Source organism: Diospyros lotus, chromosome 12, assembly GCF_014633365.1.
Source record: "Diospyros lotus cultivar Yz01 chromosome 12, ASM1463336v1, whole genome shotgun sequence".
Lineage (NCBI taxonomy): Eukaryota > Viridiplantae > Streptophyta > Magnoliopsida > Ericales > Ebenaceae > Diospyros > Diospyros lotus.
The window spans coordinates 2,635,464-2,656,980 of NC_068349.1; the positions used below are offsets into that span (position 1 = coordinate 2,635,464).

At 35.1% G+C, this 21,517-nt stretch overlaps 2 protein-coding genes across 6 annotated transcripts; both read right to left on the reverse strand.

Annotated features, from left to right (window-relative positions):
• Positions 1-499: 499 nt before the first annotated feature.
• LOC127787028 (protein SCARECROW-like) lies at positions 500-2,419 on the reverse strand. The gene is made up of 2 exons (XM_052314865.1): positions 1,504-2,419; positions 500-1,402 (listed from the first exon to the last, which is right to left on the reverse strand). Exons 1-2 carry the CDS (start codon positions 2,191-2,193, stop codon positions 740-742), a joined length of 1,353 nt encoding a protein of 450 aa, XP_052170825.1. The 5' UTR covers positions 2,194-2,419; the 3' UTR covers positions 500-739.
• Positions 2,420-5,630: 3,211 nt separating this feature from the next.
• Positions 5,631-20,889, reverse strand: LOC127814015 (uncharacterized). 5 transcript variants are annotated; one of them, XM_052355225.1, is made up of 15 exons: positions 20,542-20,889; positions 13,938-14,262; positions 12,060-12,234; positions 11,674-11,757; positions 11,349-11,590; positions 11,022-11,256; positions 10,670-10,749; positions 10,389-10,473; positions 9,183-9,314; positions 8,976-9,089; positions 8,810-8,857; positions 7,280-7,364; positions 6,613-6,669; positions 6,216-6,520; positions 5,631-5,955 (listed from the first exon to the last, which is right to left on the reverse strand). In XM_052355225.1, exons 2-14 carry the CDS (start codon positions 14,153-14,155, stop codon positions 6,411-6,413), a joined length of 1,665 nt encoding a protein of 554 aa, XP_052211185.1. In that variant the 5' UTR covers positions 14,156-14,262; positions 20,542-20,889; the 3' UTR covers positions 5,631-5,955; positions 6,216-6,410. The 5 variants fall into 5 exon arrangements, with proteins under 5 accessions (XP_052211185.1, XP_052211186.1, XP_052211184.1 ...); XM_052355226.1 differs by lacking the exon at positions 20,542-20,889 and adding an exon at positions 14,686-14,847 and having other exon boundaries at positions 11,022-11,223; XM_052355224.1 differs by lacking the exon at positions 20,542-20,889 and adding an exon at positions 14,686-14,847.
• Positions 20,890-21,517: the final 628 nt, after the last annotated feature.

The following is a 21,517-nucleotide window of genomic DNA, read 5'->3' on the forward strand; positions in this document are numbered from 1 at the left end:
TAAAAATATCCCTAGAATGTTGAAAACCCGAATAAGCTCGAAAAGTTTTCCAAACAAGCATTTCTTAGAAACTGCGAAGAGTTTTCGAGGCAGCTTAGCCTTTAACATCCCCAAGGCTCAAGACTCATTCAAAGAGTCTTCCGACCCTAACCCATTCAATAATTTTGGGATGCGTCTTTAGACCCATCCAGAGAATACTCATCGGGACACTCTATCCCTGAAAATACCTCCAACCCGTTCGATCTCATCCGATGCATTTGTGGCACACTGAGATAACATCGTCCATTTGGCATAATTCCTTTGAATTAGTGGCAAAATAGTAATGATGTATATATGTGTTATATATATATATATAAAGATTATTATTATATCTACAAACTAGTGCAGTACAAAGTATCTGGCTACTTGGAGAGCATAGTAGAGCTCTTTTACAAAATTAAGCCAATATATATAAATTTAGAAAATGGTATTTGGACACATATACTCTATTTGAAAATTTTAACTTAGAATATTTATTAAAAAAGATATTCGGTAGTACATAACAACTTCGTTTGCATGACTATTTAAAAGAAAAATACTTAAATACACGTAATACTTGGACTCACTCATATATCCAATAGTTAAGATTTTGTCACGTCAAACAAAATATAACAATTCGCTAATTGACATGACAAAATCTTAACCATTAGTTAGATGGCCATACATTGTGTTATAATAAGTAAGTAATTAATTATGTCCTCTATATAGAGGCGGCATATGAAGTCGTCGTCCAAGCAGACGCAGTGAACAAGCTTGTCCCCTTCCAACCCAACCTGAGCGCGCCATCGCCCTGCACAAGGCTATAGCCATTAGACCCAAACATGTTCACTATAAGCTGAGCTTGAGCCATGGAGTTCCCGCTCGCCGGCACCGGAAAAAACCCATTTCCGGGGAGGTGAGTACTCCAGTGGTGGCGCAACTTCTCCTCGCCGCTCCGGGCCGGGCCTCCGACCGCCAGCACATTGCTAATCTCCTTGAAGAGGAGGCAGTGCTCGGCCTGGTGGCGGCTCTGGTCGTCGATGGCCAGTGAAGCTCCGAGAGAGTCGAAAATGGCGGAGTAGTAATGCAGAGAGCCCACGAATCTGTCCAGGAACGAGCCTCCCTGCGCCATGTCTTGCTCCACAAGGGTGAAAACCCTCGGACCCAGTTCTCGGAGGATTCTCATTGTTTTCCAATCGGAGCCAGTTTGATCGTAGAGCGAGTGTTGCAGCCAGTGCACCGCTACTTCTTCTTCTCCTCGCCGGATTCGCAGCGTCGAAGCATCGTCTAGATCTCCCAATCTCTTGGCGACAGGGTGGAATTCAAACGACAAGCCCAGCCGCTTGGCGAAATCAGAGAGCCGTTTCCCGGTCTCGATCAGAAGCTGGTAGAAGATAGATAGAAATATGAGAATCAATTGATCACAAAGATGCAAATATGTTCTTATTGGTGCAACTAGAGAGTGGAGAGATCAATTTGCAGAACCTCCATAGAAGGCCCCATTCCGGTCATTCTAAGGTGGGGAGGGCCGCTCTGGCTCCGCCGGCCGGTGGCGAGGATGTGGAAGAGCCCCGGCCATTGCAGGCCTTGCATGATATCGACGTCGATGATGTGAATTCTGTCGTGGCCGTGAAAGGCCTCGAAGATGGCCTGGTTGGCGGTGAAGTGAGCAAACTTGATGAACGGAGAGGTGGTGTTGAAGGCTTGGACGGCGGCTTGGAGGCTCCGGTGGTGGATCAACGGGCTGCAAATTCCTAGCCATGTGTTGACGACTCTGCTCGCCATGGCCTTGGAGAAATAGGCCACAATCCGTTCGGCACAGGAGGGTCCATAGGGAGAAGCCATTTGAGTCAGCTCGAGCAAGATTCTGTGAGCTTCGACGAGATTATCAACCGATATAGCCACCGCAGATTCGAAGAGAAGTGTCATTAAGCTCAGCCCATGCTCCTCCTGGACTTCTAGTACTTCTTTCTTCTCTTCTTCTTCTTCTTCTTCCCCGATCTCATTGCACCATGCCGTAATATTCTCTTCTCCGGTGGCGGTTTCCGGCGAGTCTCCGATGAGCTGCTGCGTGACATGTTCAACCCACATGGACAGCTCATTGTCATACTGGTTATAGGGCTGCTGGATTAGATCAAAAACTCCATGAACAGGTTGAACCCCTTCTTTGATCATGATCCCAGAATGATATTGATTACTAATCAATCGAAGTCGAATGATTGAGTTTGTGGGTGCGAGAGGCGAAGGAATTAATCGTAATGAAGAGAACAGCAGCGACGGTCAGGTGATTAAGGAGATTTTCAAGTGACTTGCTTAATTATTAATCCCAGGGCGTGGCCGGCATAGTGAGGACAGGGAGAAGACGATGAGCAGCTAATTGCCAAACACGTAAGGCTTAGCTTGGGATTTTTCTCTCATTTATTCAATCTTTATTAAGATTACTTTTTCCTCTCATTCATATTCGATCACACTCGGATAATCATTAGGTACCTCAGTGTACAAACTCCTATAGATGAAGAATTTTAGAGTTAAATATGTTTATTTATCGAAATTTTATCTATTATATATGCTAATCTTTCACAAGTCACGATCGATTCTCTGAGCACAAGTCGAATTTTAACTCATGGGAGGATTGCATGATAGCTTCTCCTCGAAAGAAATCTCAATAATTGATTTTATAAATGTGTATAATTTTTTATTCTTGTAACATAAATAAAAAATTCGAGAGGTCTATCGACCATAGTCAACATTTGAGCCGAACTTATCTCATTCTCTCTAAAATCTATTGTTCACCTATTATAGGGATCTATGTAAACGAACAGATTCATCGTGAGCTGAAACTCGAGAATGTAGTCCTTTAAATAAATACAATCAATTGTATATTCTCGCACAAAAATAGAATCAAATTTATAACTTTGTTATTCTAAACATGCTATCTCAAGAGGTTAAATAAGTGTAGTTTTAGAATGCCTCATATCAATATCAACTTAAATTCAAGCTAAGAAATGAGGGTTATATTACGCTACCAACAACTAATCTAAAACTCATAGTTTTAGATGATAAAGTTTAATGATCTTAATATTGCATGCTTGCAGTCATAATATCATCAATAATTACGATGAAAAAAGTGGGAATAAAAGCTTGGTTCTAATCCATACAAAAAGAGATGATATATCACCCTTGATAATCTAATAATGGTACAAAAGAGACTTAAGCAAAGCAACAACATGAAGTAGGGCCATTTCATTTGGAGGCCACTCATTAATTGATTGAAATGATATTCAAATATTTAGTTATGATATTCTCAGTAATATTTATTTATATATTAATATATTATAATTTATATCACGTTAATATAAATATTTAATGCATTCATATATAAATATTAATATTCGAATAATATATGTTCTGTAATTAATACAGTACTGTACAACAATGGCGACCTCCCTGGATTTACATAAATGTGTGGACTGGACACCATGGAGCAGTGGGCCAATTAGGTCTTGTCCTTACAAGACAGTGCCCCCCAGTCAATCCATCTTCATGCTGGGCTGATTAATTAATTAATAATCTAAGTACCTGAATGCGGAATGAAGTGATGATATTTTTACAATTGTGAGTTATATGTGTTGTTTGTATATGGTTGTCTTGTTTCTAGTTATAAGTGATTATTATTGACTTTATAGTACTTTAATTTTAATTATAATTTTTTGTGTAAATTTTAATTTTATCGAGAGTCGAAAAAAGGTGTACGAATCTCTAAATAAAGAGTGTTTAGAATTTGGATGGGATTAGTCGATCTAATTTAGAAGTGTTTAGATTTTGGACGGGATTGGTCGATCTAATTTAGAATTAATTGAACGTACAATTATTGATTCACTTATTAAATTCAATAAGTTTTTTATCCAGTTTAATTTGAGAGAGTTTTTCTACAGGGTCAGACACATTGACAGACAAGCTTACAAAATAGGGGCTAAAAGACTAAAATGCTCTTACCCATATTATATTGGAAAAAAGTGTAATATAATATGGACAAGAACATTTTAGTTTTTTAGCACCCATTCTGTAAGTCTGTCTGTCAACTTGTTTGGCTCTAAAATTTTTTTCTAGTCTAAGATCGAAAATCAATTGAATATAAATAATATTATTTATTAATTATTAATTATAATATAATGCCCGTATAATCAGAATTTCTAAAATCAATCCAAGAAGGGTATCAAATGGAGAATACAAAAGATATACTTTTCCTTTTTAATATGTTGAAGTGTTAGATCATTTTTGAGTATGTTAATATCAACACTCTCACTAAGTTTTTTCTTAGTTTTCTTCTGATTAAATCTTAATTAATTGCATTTATTATCCTCTAAAAATCTCTATTTATCTTTTTTTATATTATTTGTATGTAACTTTATTACAAATTATTTAATTTTAATTCTACCTTTCTTATATAAGAGTCACACATTTATCATAAGATGTTGGTTGGAATTTGAGCCTTCTATTAATAGGTGTAAGGTTGATTCAATCAAAATATTAAAATTAAATAAACTGAAATTATGTAAAAAAATAAAAGTTAATTGAACTGACTAAACAAATCAAAAATCGAAAAAATCAAACAAAGACTAAAAAGTAGAAAAAAAACCCAAAAAAACAGAAAAAGACCGAACAAACCGAAAAATTTGAAAAAAAAAAAAAAAGAGAAGAATAATCGAACTGAACAAATCGTAAGAAATTGAAAATAATCAAAAACAGTTTGAAAAATTTAGTCGATTTAGATATTTTAGTTATTTTTTCAATACAGAAATCACTAAAATCATTAAATTTAATAACTAAACTAACTTGATCTTTAATTAAAATTGAACTGGATCGATAATTTTAATTAATTTGATTCGATTATTTTAGTTAAACCGAAAATTTGAACATTACTAATTTACTATCCATTGATGAATTTAGACTTTAGGAGATGGAAACAAAGGAAATCTCAACCCACAAATCCCATGTACTTGCCTATCTTCATGTCTCCTCCAAAATTCAAACCGTGCGTCGGTGGGCAGATATCACGGGAGACGACAGCACGAACGACGATGCATCCCTGCACTCTCATAGCTAAAGTTTACGTGCTTCCATTAACATTGTCGAACACTTAAATCATTATGTCTAAATGCATCCTTTATTTATTAATTTATATATATATATATGTTTATTTAATAAATGAGAATGTTCAAAAAGCAAAAAATAACCAAATTATCTCTAAATAACAACCAATCATAACTTGTGACGTGTCCCTCGATTCAGGTCCAAATTTAAGAGATTAATTTAAATTTAAATCGAGAAAACCCAGAAATAAATATGTAGGTTATTTATCCCTAAGACAGAGCTCATTATCAGTTCTAAATACCTTCAATTCTTTCAATTACGAATTTTTCTAATTTATTTTAATTTTAAATGAGTAACTAGGATTTATTTTAATATAATTATTTGAATTTTAAATAAATATATAAATTTATTAACCCATCAATAATTCACTACTGATCTAATCAATAATAAACAATTCAGTTTGTGAATAGTGTTAGAGATGTCCTCAATCTATAATGAGAAACTACTTAAATCGGCAATGGATGGTGGCTTGATGACCCACCCACCAGCAACAAAGACAATCATCATCATAATTTATAAATAATTATTGTGCAGAACATATGGATCATGTCACCCCCTATGCAATAGAGAAAAATAAAATCATTAAAATAACTTATTTAAGTACAAAAACAGCACTATTATTGTTTAACTTCCAATAAAAAAATTCGAAAGAATGTAGCTTTCATTGTCATCAAAATGACTCCTACTTTCTTGCCCTTGGTGAAAATATATATACCCATAACAAGTTTGGCTTAAAATGGCCAAGCCACCACAGAGGAGGCATTCTGCTTATTCCAGTGACACCTGCATTGAATTGAATGTCGGATTAGGACTGTGAATGGGTAGGGTCTAATTCAAATCTAATAAGAAGCAAACCCAACAGATCTGGCCCCACTAATGTTTAGACTCAATCTAGACGTAGATAGACTGAAAAATCAAACCTAACCAAATAAATAATATATCAAATAACTTACTACTTGTATGTCACAGTTCTTTCTTGAAACAATGACCAAAACAGAACCCATTTGAGCAGCCAGTTCATGACAGAGATTAGTACTACGTACCTTCAATGGTCAGCTGTTGTCTACAGGCCTTCTGACATCGCACGCCTATCAGACTTTATCTTCATGGCCAAAAGTTACTGATCCGCGTATACGATGGTAGTTAGTACAAGAGCTTATTTCGCTTGAAAGTTGAATGGGTTTACACGTGGGGCATGAGCAACTTCTCCATCAGAAGGAATGGAGGGAGTAGCAGTGTCAGGATGATCCTTCCCTTTTCTGAGAAAATTCTTGATGAGGGGGCAAGAGATTCATGAAGCTCCCTTGCGGAGGTTCGTTAGCTGTATCTTGAGTATCTGAATCTTCCCCTGCAAGCCAGTTCAAACTTTCTTGGGTTACAGGGAGCATAAGAAAGAAACATATCAAGAAAATACTTGGAAGGTAAAAAAGTTAAGCCCACCAAAAAGTGACTTGATGGTTGGCTTCTTTGGCTTCGGGGTCTTCTTCTTTAGTTCAGCTGCAAACAGTAGTAAATGCACACCATTTATATGGAAAAATCAATTATAGACTAGGAATACACTTGTACATGCAACTAGACAAATGAATAGAGGAATGAAGATTAGAATCATTGGAATCTGCAGGAGAAGTCAATTGTAAAGATTTCAAATGTAGTCATTTTAGCTTACTCCTCAAATTCATTAGTCATTCACGCTTTGGAATTTGTATTTCCCTATAAATAGGCGCCCCCACCCCTTACTTTAAGCGGGCAAGAGTGCGCTAAGGTGAGTGTCATTGGTGCCGTGTGAGGGCCCAGGTGCCGGTGAGTGCCATTTATGAACAGTAAATGAATAGGATTTAAGTTATTTGGATTCACTTCACAGCCTTTCTATGTACAATGTGAAACATCATGATGTGTGATGTTGAAGAACGTGTCATAAATGAGAACTTTAATGGAAGAAAGTTATAGTTATGGACATCAACATTTGTTGGATTGTATATGGAAGCATCATGATGTTTAGTATGATGTGTTCACCTTGAATTGAAGGCTTAGATCATTCATGCTATGTGAAATGAACTATAGTCAGTACGAACAGTTCACTGGTTGAGAGAGAGAGAGAGAGAGATACCCATTCCGGGAACTTGAAAATCATTGACGATTTCAAAGTTCTTATATGTATACCCTACAAAGTTAATGTCCTTTGGTGAGAGCATCTGCAGGAAGGAGAAGAAATGAGAGAGAAAGATAAAGCAGTAGCGAGTAGACAGCAAAAAAAAAAAAAAAGACAAGTCCAACACAATGCAATTGAGAGTCAGTGCTAGTCCATCCTAGGAAATTAATACCCAGAGGGATTTCTTTTAACAAATTTTATGCATTGGTTCTCCAACACAATGTCACAAACCACATTTGTTACGTCTGGAAGTAACCATCAATGTGAACGGTGATAATTTGTCTTCAACCATCTAATTTGAATAGCAAGGGCTCAGGCCAACCAATCCAATAGTTTTATTCCCAAATACTTACAGTTGGTTTCATGAATCATATTCTTTAGTTGACCTTAATTGAAGCCGTATCCCTATTGAGGCAATCAAATCCTCTCTCACCACCTCAGCCAATGTCCTCCTCACCCTACCCCCTCTTGTCTCTTGGCACACTTAACCTACAAGTGATGTATAGTTGATCTACATGGCTAAACTATTCGAACGGAACTTCTTCATTTTATTCCCAATTGGAGGTGGAAGTCAATCAATTTGATCCTTGTGTAATTGGCTTTAGAGATTTCCAAGGCAGAAGGATAAACGATTGTGGTCACATTTAGATGCAAGATTATGATTTCATGTGCTCTAGTACACTCAATTTGTTCACTCCCAGACTTCCATTATACGACTCCTGTGTCTAATGCCATGATAATCTACTCTGTTTTCAATAGATCATAGATCACCCCCATAATATTAACAATTCTGGAAGCAGTGTAAGTTAAAAAGTAAGTAGGTCACACCTAGAAGTCCCAATTAATTGTGTTTGACTAGATGGAACCTGTTTACCCAGTTCGAACTTATGCAATCCAGTGCCACAGTAAGTCAATCATGTCTTTGTTCAGAGCCATAGGAAGTCCAAAACAATTTCTGACCTTCTATTAGCACTTAGATCGAACAGCTGTTTGAATGGCCTAGTAAAGTAATTTACTGTTTGACAAAGCATGACACCAAGTAAAGTAATTTATTGTGTGATAACGGCATGAGCTTGTCTTTCGCTACTTTAGCTAAACCAACTACTAATTATTAGCAAAAGTGTATAATGGAGTTCTACTTATTCTGACATGATAATTTTTGGTTAATATTTCTAGTTTGATAGGGTTTTGTGAGTTTATAAATATCTCACAAATGTAGGAATTTTATTTAGATTTGTATTATTGATTATTGAATATTGGCTATTGATCAGTATCTCTCTCTTCATCCTAGTGATTATTGAATATAGAATATTGGCTATTGATCAATATTTCTCTGGTCCTCCATCAATGTGGAAGCCAAAGCCATATTAAGTTTTACAAAATTACTGAGATAGCACAGTAATCCACGAGAATGGAAGTAGCACTTATAGAATTCATGCTGGCTTCTCATTAAGAAAAGCTACAAAGATTTATATCGGGTAGGTTTACCTTTCTCCATGGACCTGTCTTTGATGGAGCTTGAGTTAGGTTGTCGGACTGCAGACACAGAATAGGCAGAGAATAAGAGAAAGGCAGAGGGAAAGTAGTGATACCTGAGCAAGTCACCTACATGAAATCAACAAAAGAATTACAGGAGAAATTGGGAATAAGTTACCTCCTCAAACTTCTCAAAGTTTTGAGTGTCCAACTCATCATTGACCTCGGGAATGAACGCAGCCTCCATTTGGTATATTCTCTCCCAATCAACACCACAAAAGAAGGGATGAGCCTAAAATAAAAGAAGCACCCAGGTGAATTTCTTTATTTGCTATTTACTAACAGTAACAATTACTAACATAAAACAGCACACACCATACAACACCTTTATTTCTTCTGCACCTTTTGAACCCAGCCTCTGGTTGACACTACACAGTAATTTGCTAATAAGATCTTTTGCTTCTGGGGATAATTTTGCCTCTTCGGGAAATTTTAGATGTGTTCTCCAGTTTACTATCTGCATCAATGAGAGATGAAAGCCCTTATAATTATAAATATAAAGATTAGCAACAGGCCAGCTATGTCTAACATTATGACATTAAACATTAAGATTTACCAAAAGAAAGGCCGATAGTAGGACAAAAAGTTAAGAAATGGGCGATAGAAACATAGCACTATAGCATCACTGGAATGGTTATCACAAGTTAACTATATGAAACAAAGTGGACATTAAAAGGAAAAGAAAGATTTAAAATAGCTAGTTCATTTGCTTAGAGCCAGCTGTAGCATAATTTCGGGACACCTGACTTAGGTGTACTAGTGTTCGAAAAAAAAAATAAAAAATCAAGACCCATTATCCTAGAAGGCAACTAAGATAATGAATTGTGACTAAAGATTGCCATTCATAAAATATCAGTTACGCAGACAAACTTTGAGCAACAATTTAGGATACAAGCAAATGAACCACAAAAGTCACTACTTTTTCTAGATATCCCCCAATGCAGTCCACAGAAATCCCACAAACCCCATGGTGGATAAGCAAACTAACTAAAGATGGAGATTTAGCTTCCCTTGAGCATTAAGTTCGTGTTTAGATTCATATCAAAACTAGGAGGAATTCAAAGGGCTGTGGCCATGGCAAAAATGCAGAGATACCAACATGGAACCAGTTTGAGATTCATTTCGAAAACAATATAAATAAACCTTAGGTATAAAATGAAGAAAGATGAACTGAAATTTCTTAAATAAGAACATGCATGCGGTGAATAAAATGAACAGGAAGTGGAACATCCCAGGAAACTGATAGTCAGGGTTACAAAATGGCTCAATAAATTCAAAATAACAATGGGATTTAAATACATCAGAACTTAGCACGTATAATGGGCATCCCCAGTGTACAAGGCTCCAACTTTGCGAGGTTGGGGGATGGTCATATTTTTAAACAGGCCGAGCCATACTTTTTTGCAAAGAGTTTGTTTCCACAACTCAAACCCGTGAAAGGAACAACCTTACCTAGACCAAGGTTCACTCTCAACTTAGCATGTATAATAAATAAAAACAAACACAATGCAAAATTAGCATCAGAAGTTACCTTTCTACATGTCGACATAGCATCATCAGAATAAAAAGGTGGATACCCCACGAGCATTTCATACATAATGGCACCAAGTGACCACCTAGAAACAAAGAACTGTAAAGTCTCTGAAAAGTCTAAAATCTAATTTCATGAAAACTAAATTAAAGAACAAATGAATTTATATAGATTATGGGAGAAAGAGTATACATAATAAAATATCACGCGGAATACACTAAAATTATTTTGTCGCCTACAGACATCATAAGTCTCTTAAAAAAAATGCATAAGGCACTAACCAATCACATTCCATTGCATAACCTTTCTTCATTAAGACTTCTGGAGCTATGTAATCAGGTGTACCAACGGTAGAATATGCCTGCCATATCCCAATGACAAAAGTAAAGAAAAAAATATATAAATGAACAAATAAATAAAATCTAAATTTGTTCTTACTAGTGCAAGGAAAAGGTCATTTTCTAGTTTGCTATTATTGGGGTATTTCGTCAGCAATTATGAGTCAAAAACTTTTTCCCTCCAAGCAACCATGCAAGGGCAAGCTCTGGTAAAGTGCTAAATTTATCTTAATTATGATCGATAGCGAGCAAGAAAGAGAAAGAAACTTCATTTACTTAAAAGACAGGAATTTACGAGCATCCTCCTGTTTTTCTGCCAATGCTGCAATTTCTCTTGCTGGGTACGCTTTGGAGCTGAAGAACGTTCAGCATTTTCACTGTCAGCATTGTCTGAAGTATCATTTAAGCTTTCTCCCACTGAAAAATCCTTCTCTTGGAGAGTGTTGCAGTCTAAAGGCTTACATAGTCCAAAATCTGAGAGTCTCAAGTGGCCATATCTATCAAGCAGCAAGTTATCAGGCTTAATATCTCTGTGGAAAAATGCAACATAGCAGGGATCAGAGTATCTGAAAAGTAATTATGTTTATGAATTCATTAACTAAAAACATGATTAGCTAGAAACCTATGAATGTAATTGTGTTTGTGAATTGATTCAATGGCCAATACTGTTTCTGCAACATAAAATCTGGCCTCATCTTCGGTTAATATATCCTTTCTCATAAGCAGTGTCATGACATCTCCACCAGGCAGGTATTCCATTATGAGGTATAGAAACTCATCATCCTGGAAGGAACAATATAGTTTGACAATGTAATTGCTGTCCACCTCTGCAAGCAGATTTCTTTCAGCTTTCACATGCTCAACCTAAATGAAACACAAGGGATTTTCCAGTAATTATAGTGAACAAACCACAACACTATCATCTGTAAGGCCAAACACTTCCACACCTGGCCTCTACGAAGCATCTCTGATTTCTTAAGCTTTTTCATTGCATATACGTTACCAGTTGTCTTTTCCCTACACACTCTGACCTGCACCAGATATAACCAAAAAGATACATCAAAGAAACTAGATCGTTAAGAAACAACTACACGGAATCTTTTCTTTTAGTAAAAGTTTCCACTCAGTTATCTCAGGAGCTAAGGGAACTGAGCAGGAAATAATAAGCAGGGGACCGCCTCCCCACTGGAGGGGGCGGGGAGAAGAAAATAAATTTGATTGGCAGCAGTATGCCAAATGCTATAAGGCAGTCCACAAGCAACCACACCCCACAACAGAGAAGAACCAGGAGTTTTGGGCAACTTAATAACTCTAAAATGCTTAAAATATATACCTCTCCAAATGCACCCTTTCCAATCATAGTCAGTAACTCAAAATCATCAGCACCCATCTTATGCCGCTGAAGACGCATGTACTCTGTTTCCTTCTTCTCCAAGAACTTCAGTAGGTTGTTTTGATCTTCCTCTGACACATCAGCATCAGCCAACTTCTTCTCCAATAAATTACGTCTGCTCGGGGGAAATAGAGGGGTACGCTTAGACACTATATTGCACTCTAAGCATAATAATTCAAGCGCTAAGATTCTAGTGTTGGACCAACCCCTTCTACATAGTATATAAGCAGCTTTAGTCAAAGGAATTATAGAAGTATGAACGCATGGACAATAAGAAGATATCAAAGTCTAGAAAACATGATGTATGGTCAGATATATCGCAAATATTGTTCATTCATTATTTCATGTGCTCTAAAGATATTCACATATGGCACACACAGAGTACTGCTTTGTAATCCATATTATCATAATAAACAGAAGGGGAGAGGGGGTCCCACAGTCTGCTAATATAATTACATTAATGCATTTGCTCCATCCTCTTAAACCAATTTTATATAAAATTTTACTAAATGACACTTTGGTTTTATCTTTAAAGGGCAGAGCCAACAGGTGAAAATCACGATTAGGAGAATGGTGATGCTATTTGTACACTAACTTTTGACACTCATAGAATTATAAGTATCTCTTCGAGGAATTAGCAACACTTCTTCATAAATTATCAACCACTTTTCAAAAATTAAAATTATAAACATTTTTGCTATGTGTAAAAAGTGCATATAGTTTTTTAAAAATAAAAACTTTTATTATGTAAAAGTGTTTATAATTTTCAAAAATTAGAAACACTTATGATTTTTAAAGTGTTTATAATTTTTGAAAAGTAGTTGATAATTTATAAAGAAGTGTTGTTAATTTCTTAAAGAAGTACTTATAATTCTATGAGTGTCAAAAGTTAGTGTGCAAATAGCATTACCATTAGGAGAAGGCAATCCTACTGAACTAGAATTGCAGGTTCAGGAAGAACAAGATATAAAAGCCTTTTCACTATCCTTTTTTTCTGATTTGTTCTCTTACATTCAAAATTCTGCCTTCCTCAGCTAGACATTTTGGCCTAAGTGACACTGAAGTCAGATTTGGGAGAAACGAAGAACTATGATTGCAATCTACAGGTTCCTTTATATTTGCATTAGAGTGTGTGAAAGGCTGATTGTGATCTCTTCTAAGGAGTTGGGATACATCATGAGAAGATGATGGACTACATATTTAATGATTTGTAATTTTGTCTTGACAGGGCTCTACATGTTAATAAAGATTGCCTTAGACTTTTGGGAGATTTCAGAATATAGTAAATTATTCTGTGTAGTAAGTTTTGTATAGTACCGATAAATCACATTGGTACTTGTCTATTTCTGTATTAGTTGCATCTATATAGCTGCTCAACATCTTTTCCCTTGTCTATTGAAAACGAAAAATCTAATTTAGTCCCATCACTAAGAGAGCCAAAGGAGCAGTTCTCCTATAAGGGCTTAACGGGAATCATCAAATTTGGCCATGTTAGTTCATAAAGAATGAAGTAGAAAGGGTCCAAGAATATACTAGTGCATGAAAACAATTTTCTTGATGATTATATATGACAAATGGCAACATCAATGACAGAGAGAACAAAACTTGACTGCATTTTGTATAGACTAGTTATAATCAGAAAAATATGAAATTAATGATTCCATTAGAAGCAAAATGTTAAAGCATAAAACAATGAGCAACTACGTATGAAAAATAATAGAAACCAAAATGACAAGAAAAAAGAAATTATAGAGACTAAAAAAAAAAAGAACTAACCAAATATTTAATATCTTTCAAGGGGCATGTTATGTTACGTACCGCTCCTTCCTCTCCTGCAGGATTTTCTTTTGCTCCCTGTAATGGTTCTCTATATACTGCTTCGCCAATGCAACCCTCTGTTTTGTTATGTTTGAAGCTTCTTCATCAGATAAAGAACCATCTGCTTTTCCCGTAGAAGTGGATTCCTTTTCCTTAGACGACGATGTCAACCGATCCCGTGATTGAAGCTTATGAAACCAACCCCTAGCTGAGTCCATTACTCTATACAATCAATCAAGGTTTGCATATGAAATCCACCACCAAACATCTATTCTTGAACAGCCGCAACTTGTCCCTCGAAAGGCAAATCGACTCTCCCTTCTATCTGCAACAAATACTAATGAAAATCAATGATGATTGTTATGTTACAGATGAAATATTATTTTCTCGAACTTAGCAGTCCCGCAGAATTTGAAGACAACAAAAAAGGGACAAAAAAATGCAAGATAGAGAAATAGAGAGAGGTTTCCATTTTCACATATTTCAAAGAAAATTCGTTGAGACAAAATAGCCCAAAATGTACACAAAATTCTCCAGAAGCATTTCGGATTCAAAACCCAAGTAATGACGTACAAATTTGAATTGCACAGAGAATCCAGCGGATCCAAAAACAAAACTCATCAAACACGCAAAGACATCAAGGTACAAATTAAGAACATGGAAACCCCTAGAACTCGAAGGACGAAAGGCGAAGCAGAGAGATGGACGGTTGTATCGCGACGAGACGCGAACAGAAAAATCGGATTACCGTTAATTGCCGCACCGCAGCAATTCAATCCGATGATTTCGGTGGCCGGCTAGCGCTGTTGTTTCAGAATCTGCGATAAATATTCTTCGCTGCCCGCTCTTTCTTGGTATATATAGGTTTTCCCCAACTGCGCAAGTGACCGTTGCTAAATCTGTAATTAGAAAGTAGACGGGCGCCTTGGGTGGTTTGGGGGAACAATTTTAGAAGTACCAAAAGTGAAAGGATACTAAATTAGGAAATATATTTTAAAAAATAAAAAATTAAAAAAATTCTCGATCGAAAACTTGAAGGGTCCTTGATCAACATATTATCTTCGACTGAAACTATCTCACTCTCTATTTGAATGAATGGATAGGTAAATCGTGAACCAAAACTCAAAATTTAGCATCTCAAATAGATACAGATTATCGACATCCGTACAAAAACAAACTCGAATCCACAACTTTGAGATAACTCAAGCTCTCAAACATCTACCATGGATCATTTTACGTCGATTGACCAAGTTTTGCAAATCAAATTTGAAATTATAATTAATTAGACAATATCACAAAACTAAACTAATGTAATTTGATTAAAATTTGATATAGTTGAGTCATATCTTAAGTTTTAAGAAAATGAAAAATGATATATTTAGACTGAATCTCTTAATATTTAAAAATTAATTTTTATATTTAGAATAAATTTAAAACTAAAGTTTCATTTACTTTTATTTTTTAAAATAAAAATTAATATAATAACTCGGTTAAAACCGATTACATACTCAACAAAAATGATTCATAAATCACTCATCAAGAGACATAAATTATAGATCCAAGCGCTAAAATGCTTTCATATGTAATAGTTGACACTAATTGTTTAAAATTATTAATTTTTAAGTAAAATTTAAAATAAAAGGAATATTAGTATAGTAGAAAAATTATTTGAAAAGTTAGTTATTATTTAGAGATGAAATTTTATTAACGTAATTAATTTGTATTTTTTAATCAATATACATAAAAGGGTATTTTAAGAATAAATTTTATTAATATGATTTATGATATTAAAAATTTAGTATTTACTTATATAATAATATTATAAATAAATAACAGATATATATATATACAATAGGAGATTGATCTTTGCCATGTAAGTGCTTATTATGTGTTTGTTATTTTGATGGCAAGTAATAAAAAGGCATTTAGAACACAAGATTTCTTATTATACCCATAAGACTATTATTTAGAGGTTTATCTCACATCGTGTAATTCAATTTTTTATATTATTTCAAATCAACTAATTAGTTGCATTATCATGACACATCAATTGCATGCCCTTATGTCCCGATCATGACCCTATTATATCCCAATCATTTAGATCATCCTATGAAGCATGTAAATGACTCGGGAGGCAGCGTTTCAACATTTTCGAACCGTTTCTCATTTCAAAAACGCGAAGATAGCCCGAAACGGTGTTCGAGGCGTTTTTGTAAATTGCGAAACGTTCCAAGGGGGTTTTGCAATTTACAGAAATACGTGAGAAACTCATTTCTTGTGGGAAACTTGTTTCCAACAACCATAGTCACCTGCAACGAGAAAGGTCACCAAAAGGTGAGGCGATATAGAGTGTGCGGCGACAATCGACGGTGAGGCGAAAGATTGAGTGTACGGTGGCAGTCAGCGATGAGGGTGAGAAACGAACGATGGTGACTGAGCTATGTCGACTGTGGAAGAGGCGAAATCGAAAGTGAATGTAAGGGTAAGAGAGTCATCGATGGCGAGCGATGGTGGCAAAGACGCGTCGACTATGAGAAATGCGAGATTGAATGCGAGGGTGAGGGCAAGAGACTCGTCGATGGCGAGAGAGGTAGCAACAATGGCAGATACGCGTCAACTATGAGAGGCGAGATCAACTACGAGGGTAAGAGATGTGGCGACGACTAAAGAGGCGGCGATGGTGGTAGAGACGGATGAAATGGCGGCGGTCAGCCATTGACAGTGAGCAATAAGACAGGTCTGCGACGGTAGTCTGCCATTGACAATGAACACTAATGTAATTTAGGGTTTACAAAATTAAACTTAATATTATTTATAGTATATAAATTATAAATTAATTTCACATACACCCTGTATTTTTTAAAATTATAATTTACCTCGCGTTTTCATTTCCTAACTTTTTTGAAAAAATACTATTTCTACATTTCCGTTTTCGTACAACATAGAGATCATCAACAACATTCATTATCACGACTTGTTCTTGATATGACAAAATTTATTTACCTCCATCAAATAGTAAATTTTTGTTATGTATTTGGTATCATCATTTTAACTTACTAAATGACTATTTTGTTTTGTAAACATAAATGAAAGGACTATTTATGTCATTAACCAAATCAATAAATGGCCATCATAAACCTATGGGAAATTCTATTCGCATCCAACTTTTTACTCTTCGTAGCCATAATTAAAATAAATTTAACAAATACTCCTCACACCTATTATTATTACTTGTTGCACCCACTTATATTCCAAAATTACCCTCATATATCTCATACATCGTGTCGTTCCTTTCTCTACAGCCACTCACTGTCGTCCCCGTCTTTATAGCCGCGTCTCTCTGCTCTGCGCTTGCTGATAACACAGGTAATTTTTACAAGTTTGAACTTGGAGGCTAGAAGGGGAGAGGTTCGATAGGCAAAGGTGATGGCTGCCTGGGTTCTGGATTGGTCACCGCCATCGAACCGGAGGCAGCATGGCCTTCGAACTGGGTTTGGAGGCTACCTGCGCCTCCGAAACCTGGATTTCGGAGGCTTGGGTTGCTTCCGAAACCTAGGTTTCGGAAACGGCCCGCGCCTCCGAACTCCAGGTTTCGGAAGCGCTGGCCGCCTCCAAACCCTAGAGTTCGGAGGCAGCTGCCTCCGAACCCTGGAGTTCGGAGACGGCCTATGCCTCCGAACTCTAGGGTTTGGAGGCGTCCAAAGCCTCCGAAACCTGAATTTCGGAGGGTTGGTTCCCGAACTCTAGAGTTCGGAGGTAGCCCATGCCTCCGAACCCTAGAGTTTGAAGGCGTTGGCTACCTCCGAACTCTGGAGTTCGGAGGTGCTGGGAGCCTCCGAAATCTGGAGTTCGGAGGCTCTCAATTTTTATTTTATATATTATATAATAAAATATATTACAGATTTCAATTTGCATGAACCCTCCACTATTTTAATTTACAGTTAAGTTAATATAATGCTATAATATGTATATAATACATATACATATATTATGATAATAATAATATTAATATTATTATTATTAAAATTACTACCTCCGAACTCTAGAGTTCGGAGGCTCCTAAAATATATAATATATTATATTATATATTTTTTACACTTAATTTTTTATTTAAGTATTGCAGTAGAATAATTTAATTTTTAATACAAATAAATACATATTTTTTACTTAATTTTTTTAATCTAATAACGGATTTTCCGAACCCACGGGTTCAGAAAATCTGTAGTTCCCCGAACTCTAGGGTTCGGGAAACATATCTTTTATTTTTTTATATTTTATATAATTGTATTAACATATTTTATATTAACATATTTTTTTATACTTAATTTTTTATTTAAGTATTAGATTCGAATAATTTATTTTTTTAAAAAATCAAATATATAATTTTTTGCTTAATTTTTTTTTATCTAACTATGATTTCCCGAATATGTGGGTTCAGGAAAATCCATAATTTCCCAAACTCATGGGTTCGGGGAACATATCTTTTATTTTTTTATATTTTATATTTTATGAAATTATATTAACATATTTTTTTAATATAATATATTTTATATTAACATTATATTAACATATTTTTGTATACTTAATTTTTTTATATAAGTATTGGACTTGAATAATTTAATTTTTTTTAAATAAATACATATTTCTTCCTAAATTTTATTTAATATCATGTTGCCGAATTCCAAAGTTCGAGAAACACCATATTTCCCGAACTTTAGGGTTCGGGGAATTTGGAATTCCCCGAACTCTGGAATTCGGGGAATCCTACTTCCCCGAACTCCAGCATTCGGGGAAGGCTAGCATTCCCGAATGCCAGGTAGCCATTCACAAACATTCATCTCTTTAACATATTTAAATCTCAACAATTTCGATTCACAAATACAAGCTTCACAATACACAAAAAATATATGAAAATAAATAATCGCACACTATATATATATATATATATATACAAAGACACACAAACATATATTTATATATACTTACACATACATATAGAGATATATATATATAGGAAGGAAGCTCGGCGGCCATGACTGCCGAGCTTCATCAATCACGCCCAGAATCCCATATATATATATATATCTATATGTATGTGTGCGTGTATATATATATATTTGTGTGTCTGTGTGTGCGTATACATATATATACACGCACACACAGACACACAAATATATATATACGCACACATACATATAGATATATATATATATAAAGAGAGGAAGGGCCGCCGAGCTTCCCCGAACCCTGGAGTTCGGGGGAGTGATTGATGAAGCTCGGCGACCATGGCTGTCGAGCTTCCTTCCTATATATATATATATATATATGTTTGTTGTGTTAATGTATATATGTATATATATACGTGTGTATTTTTTGTTGTATTAATATCTTTTTTGTTGTATTATATACATTGGATATGATATTTTTTTGTTATATTGTCTTTGTTTTGGAAGGGATAGATGGCGATTTTGAAATGAATGGGTGGCAGGTAATTGATTGAGGAAGAAAATGAATGTAAGGGTAAAAATGAGTTTTCAAAATAGGATATTTTAGATATATTAAAATATAGCTGCGAAGAATAAAATTTTCATTGTGAATAGAATTTTTCTATATCGCCATGGACAACATATTTTTAGAATCACTACTTGCCAATGATTTTGCCCTCATCATTGAAATTTGGAAGCCTCGCCTAACTTCAAATGCTAACAAATTATTTATTATAGGAGTAGCTCTACCTTTAAATGAGGTTGTCTACAATTCTTATGGGTTTCGTCAACAATTAAAAAGAAGATGGCGATAAAAATATATTGCATCATGAGTTGAGGGGTAAAATTGTATAATTATATTTAATTTTTAATTTATAAAAAAAAGTAAAATAAAATTATTCGATAACTTTAATGTAGTTGTTGAAAATTGAAAATCTTGTCCAACTTTCAATGTGAATGAATCGTTTACCACACAAGAAACTCTTAAGTTGGATGAGGTTGTCGATGATTCTCATTATTGCCATCGCAACCAAAAAGAAAATGAGGAGAGAAAGAGGTAGAATTAAACCATCATATTTGTTCTGTGAAGTATTGCACTAAAATATAATTCGACTAAACTTCTAATATTGTAAGAACATAATCAAATTATCTTACAAGACTAAATAGGAAGGTTTAATTCTACTTGACATAATATTTTGAATATAAAATTATAATCTGAGCTTCGATTTTATTTTTGTAAAAAATTGAGTATTAATTGTATCTATTTAAAGAGTCGATTTTAAATTTTCACCGATAATTACTTGTCCATTCATTTAGATTGTGGAGTAAGTGGATCGTGAGTCTATTTAGAGAGTGAAACATCTCACTCCGAAGGCTAAGGGCTTGTTCTTTTTGTTGTTTTCAATCCATTTTGAGTTTTTAGTTTTTCAAAACACTGAAAATGCGTTCTCTTTTCTGTTTTTAAAAACGCGTTTTTGAAAACAAAACAAAAAAAATTGCAAAAGAAACCCAAAACAACAAAATACCAAAACATTGAAAATGTTGTTTTGGGTGTTTTCAATGAAAACACAATGAAAATACCAAAACACGGAAAACGCATTCAACCCCTGCTCACCCACCTGCTCGCTGCAGAGACCCAGACCTCTCATCTCTCTCATCGCTTCTCCATTTTTGCCTCTCTTCTCTTCTGGCCGTTGACCGCCATCGTCATCGCTGAGCTGAGCTTCTAGCCCGCCATCTCCTTTCTCTTCTCAGAGCTTCTGGCCTGCCACCGCTACACCATCACCACCGCCGATACTGCCACCACGACCACCGCTGTCGACCGCCCCCATCGCAAACCCTCGGATCGCAACCGACACCACCGCCCACCGCCGTTGATCTCCCCCCTGTTTCCTTCCTCTTCTCTTCTCTTCTGGCCTGCCACCACCCACTGCCGTTGACTGAAACCCAAGCATTACACCCGCCACCGCTCACGGCCGTTGATCCCCCCTGGTCTTCTTCCTATTTTCTTCGTTTCTTCCCGCTTGCTGCGACTCCTTTATCTGCGATTTGATTTTTTAGTTATTTTGTTTTGTTTTATTTTTTTGTTTTATTTTATTTAAATATTAAATTAAATATGTAATATAATTTTTTTGTATTAATTTTTTTAAAAATATTTTTAAATTTTTGGATTATACCTCGATAATGTTATGTTATTTTGTAATTTATAATTACTTTCTTCATTTCTAAAATTAAATTATCAATTATCTCTTGAATTATAGTTTAATGTCTTTGAATTAAATTTATAATGTATTAATAAATGTTTATAATTTATTTTAAATTAAATATATTTAACAAAATATTATAAAATAATTTTTTTCAAAATTTTAAAGTAAACGAGTTTTTCAGTTTTTCATTTTAAGAAACAATTTTTTCAGAATGATAAAAGGAACGCGTTTTTAAAAATTTTAAAATAAATACTCAAATTATAAAATTAAAAATAAATTCAAAATTAAAAACTCAAAACTCAAATTAAATATAAAAAAAATACCACATAATTGTGTGCCGAGAAGCACTCGGAAAACCAAAAGCAGATGCTTCCGGAACCAGCCACCC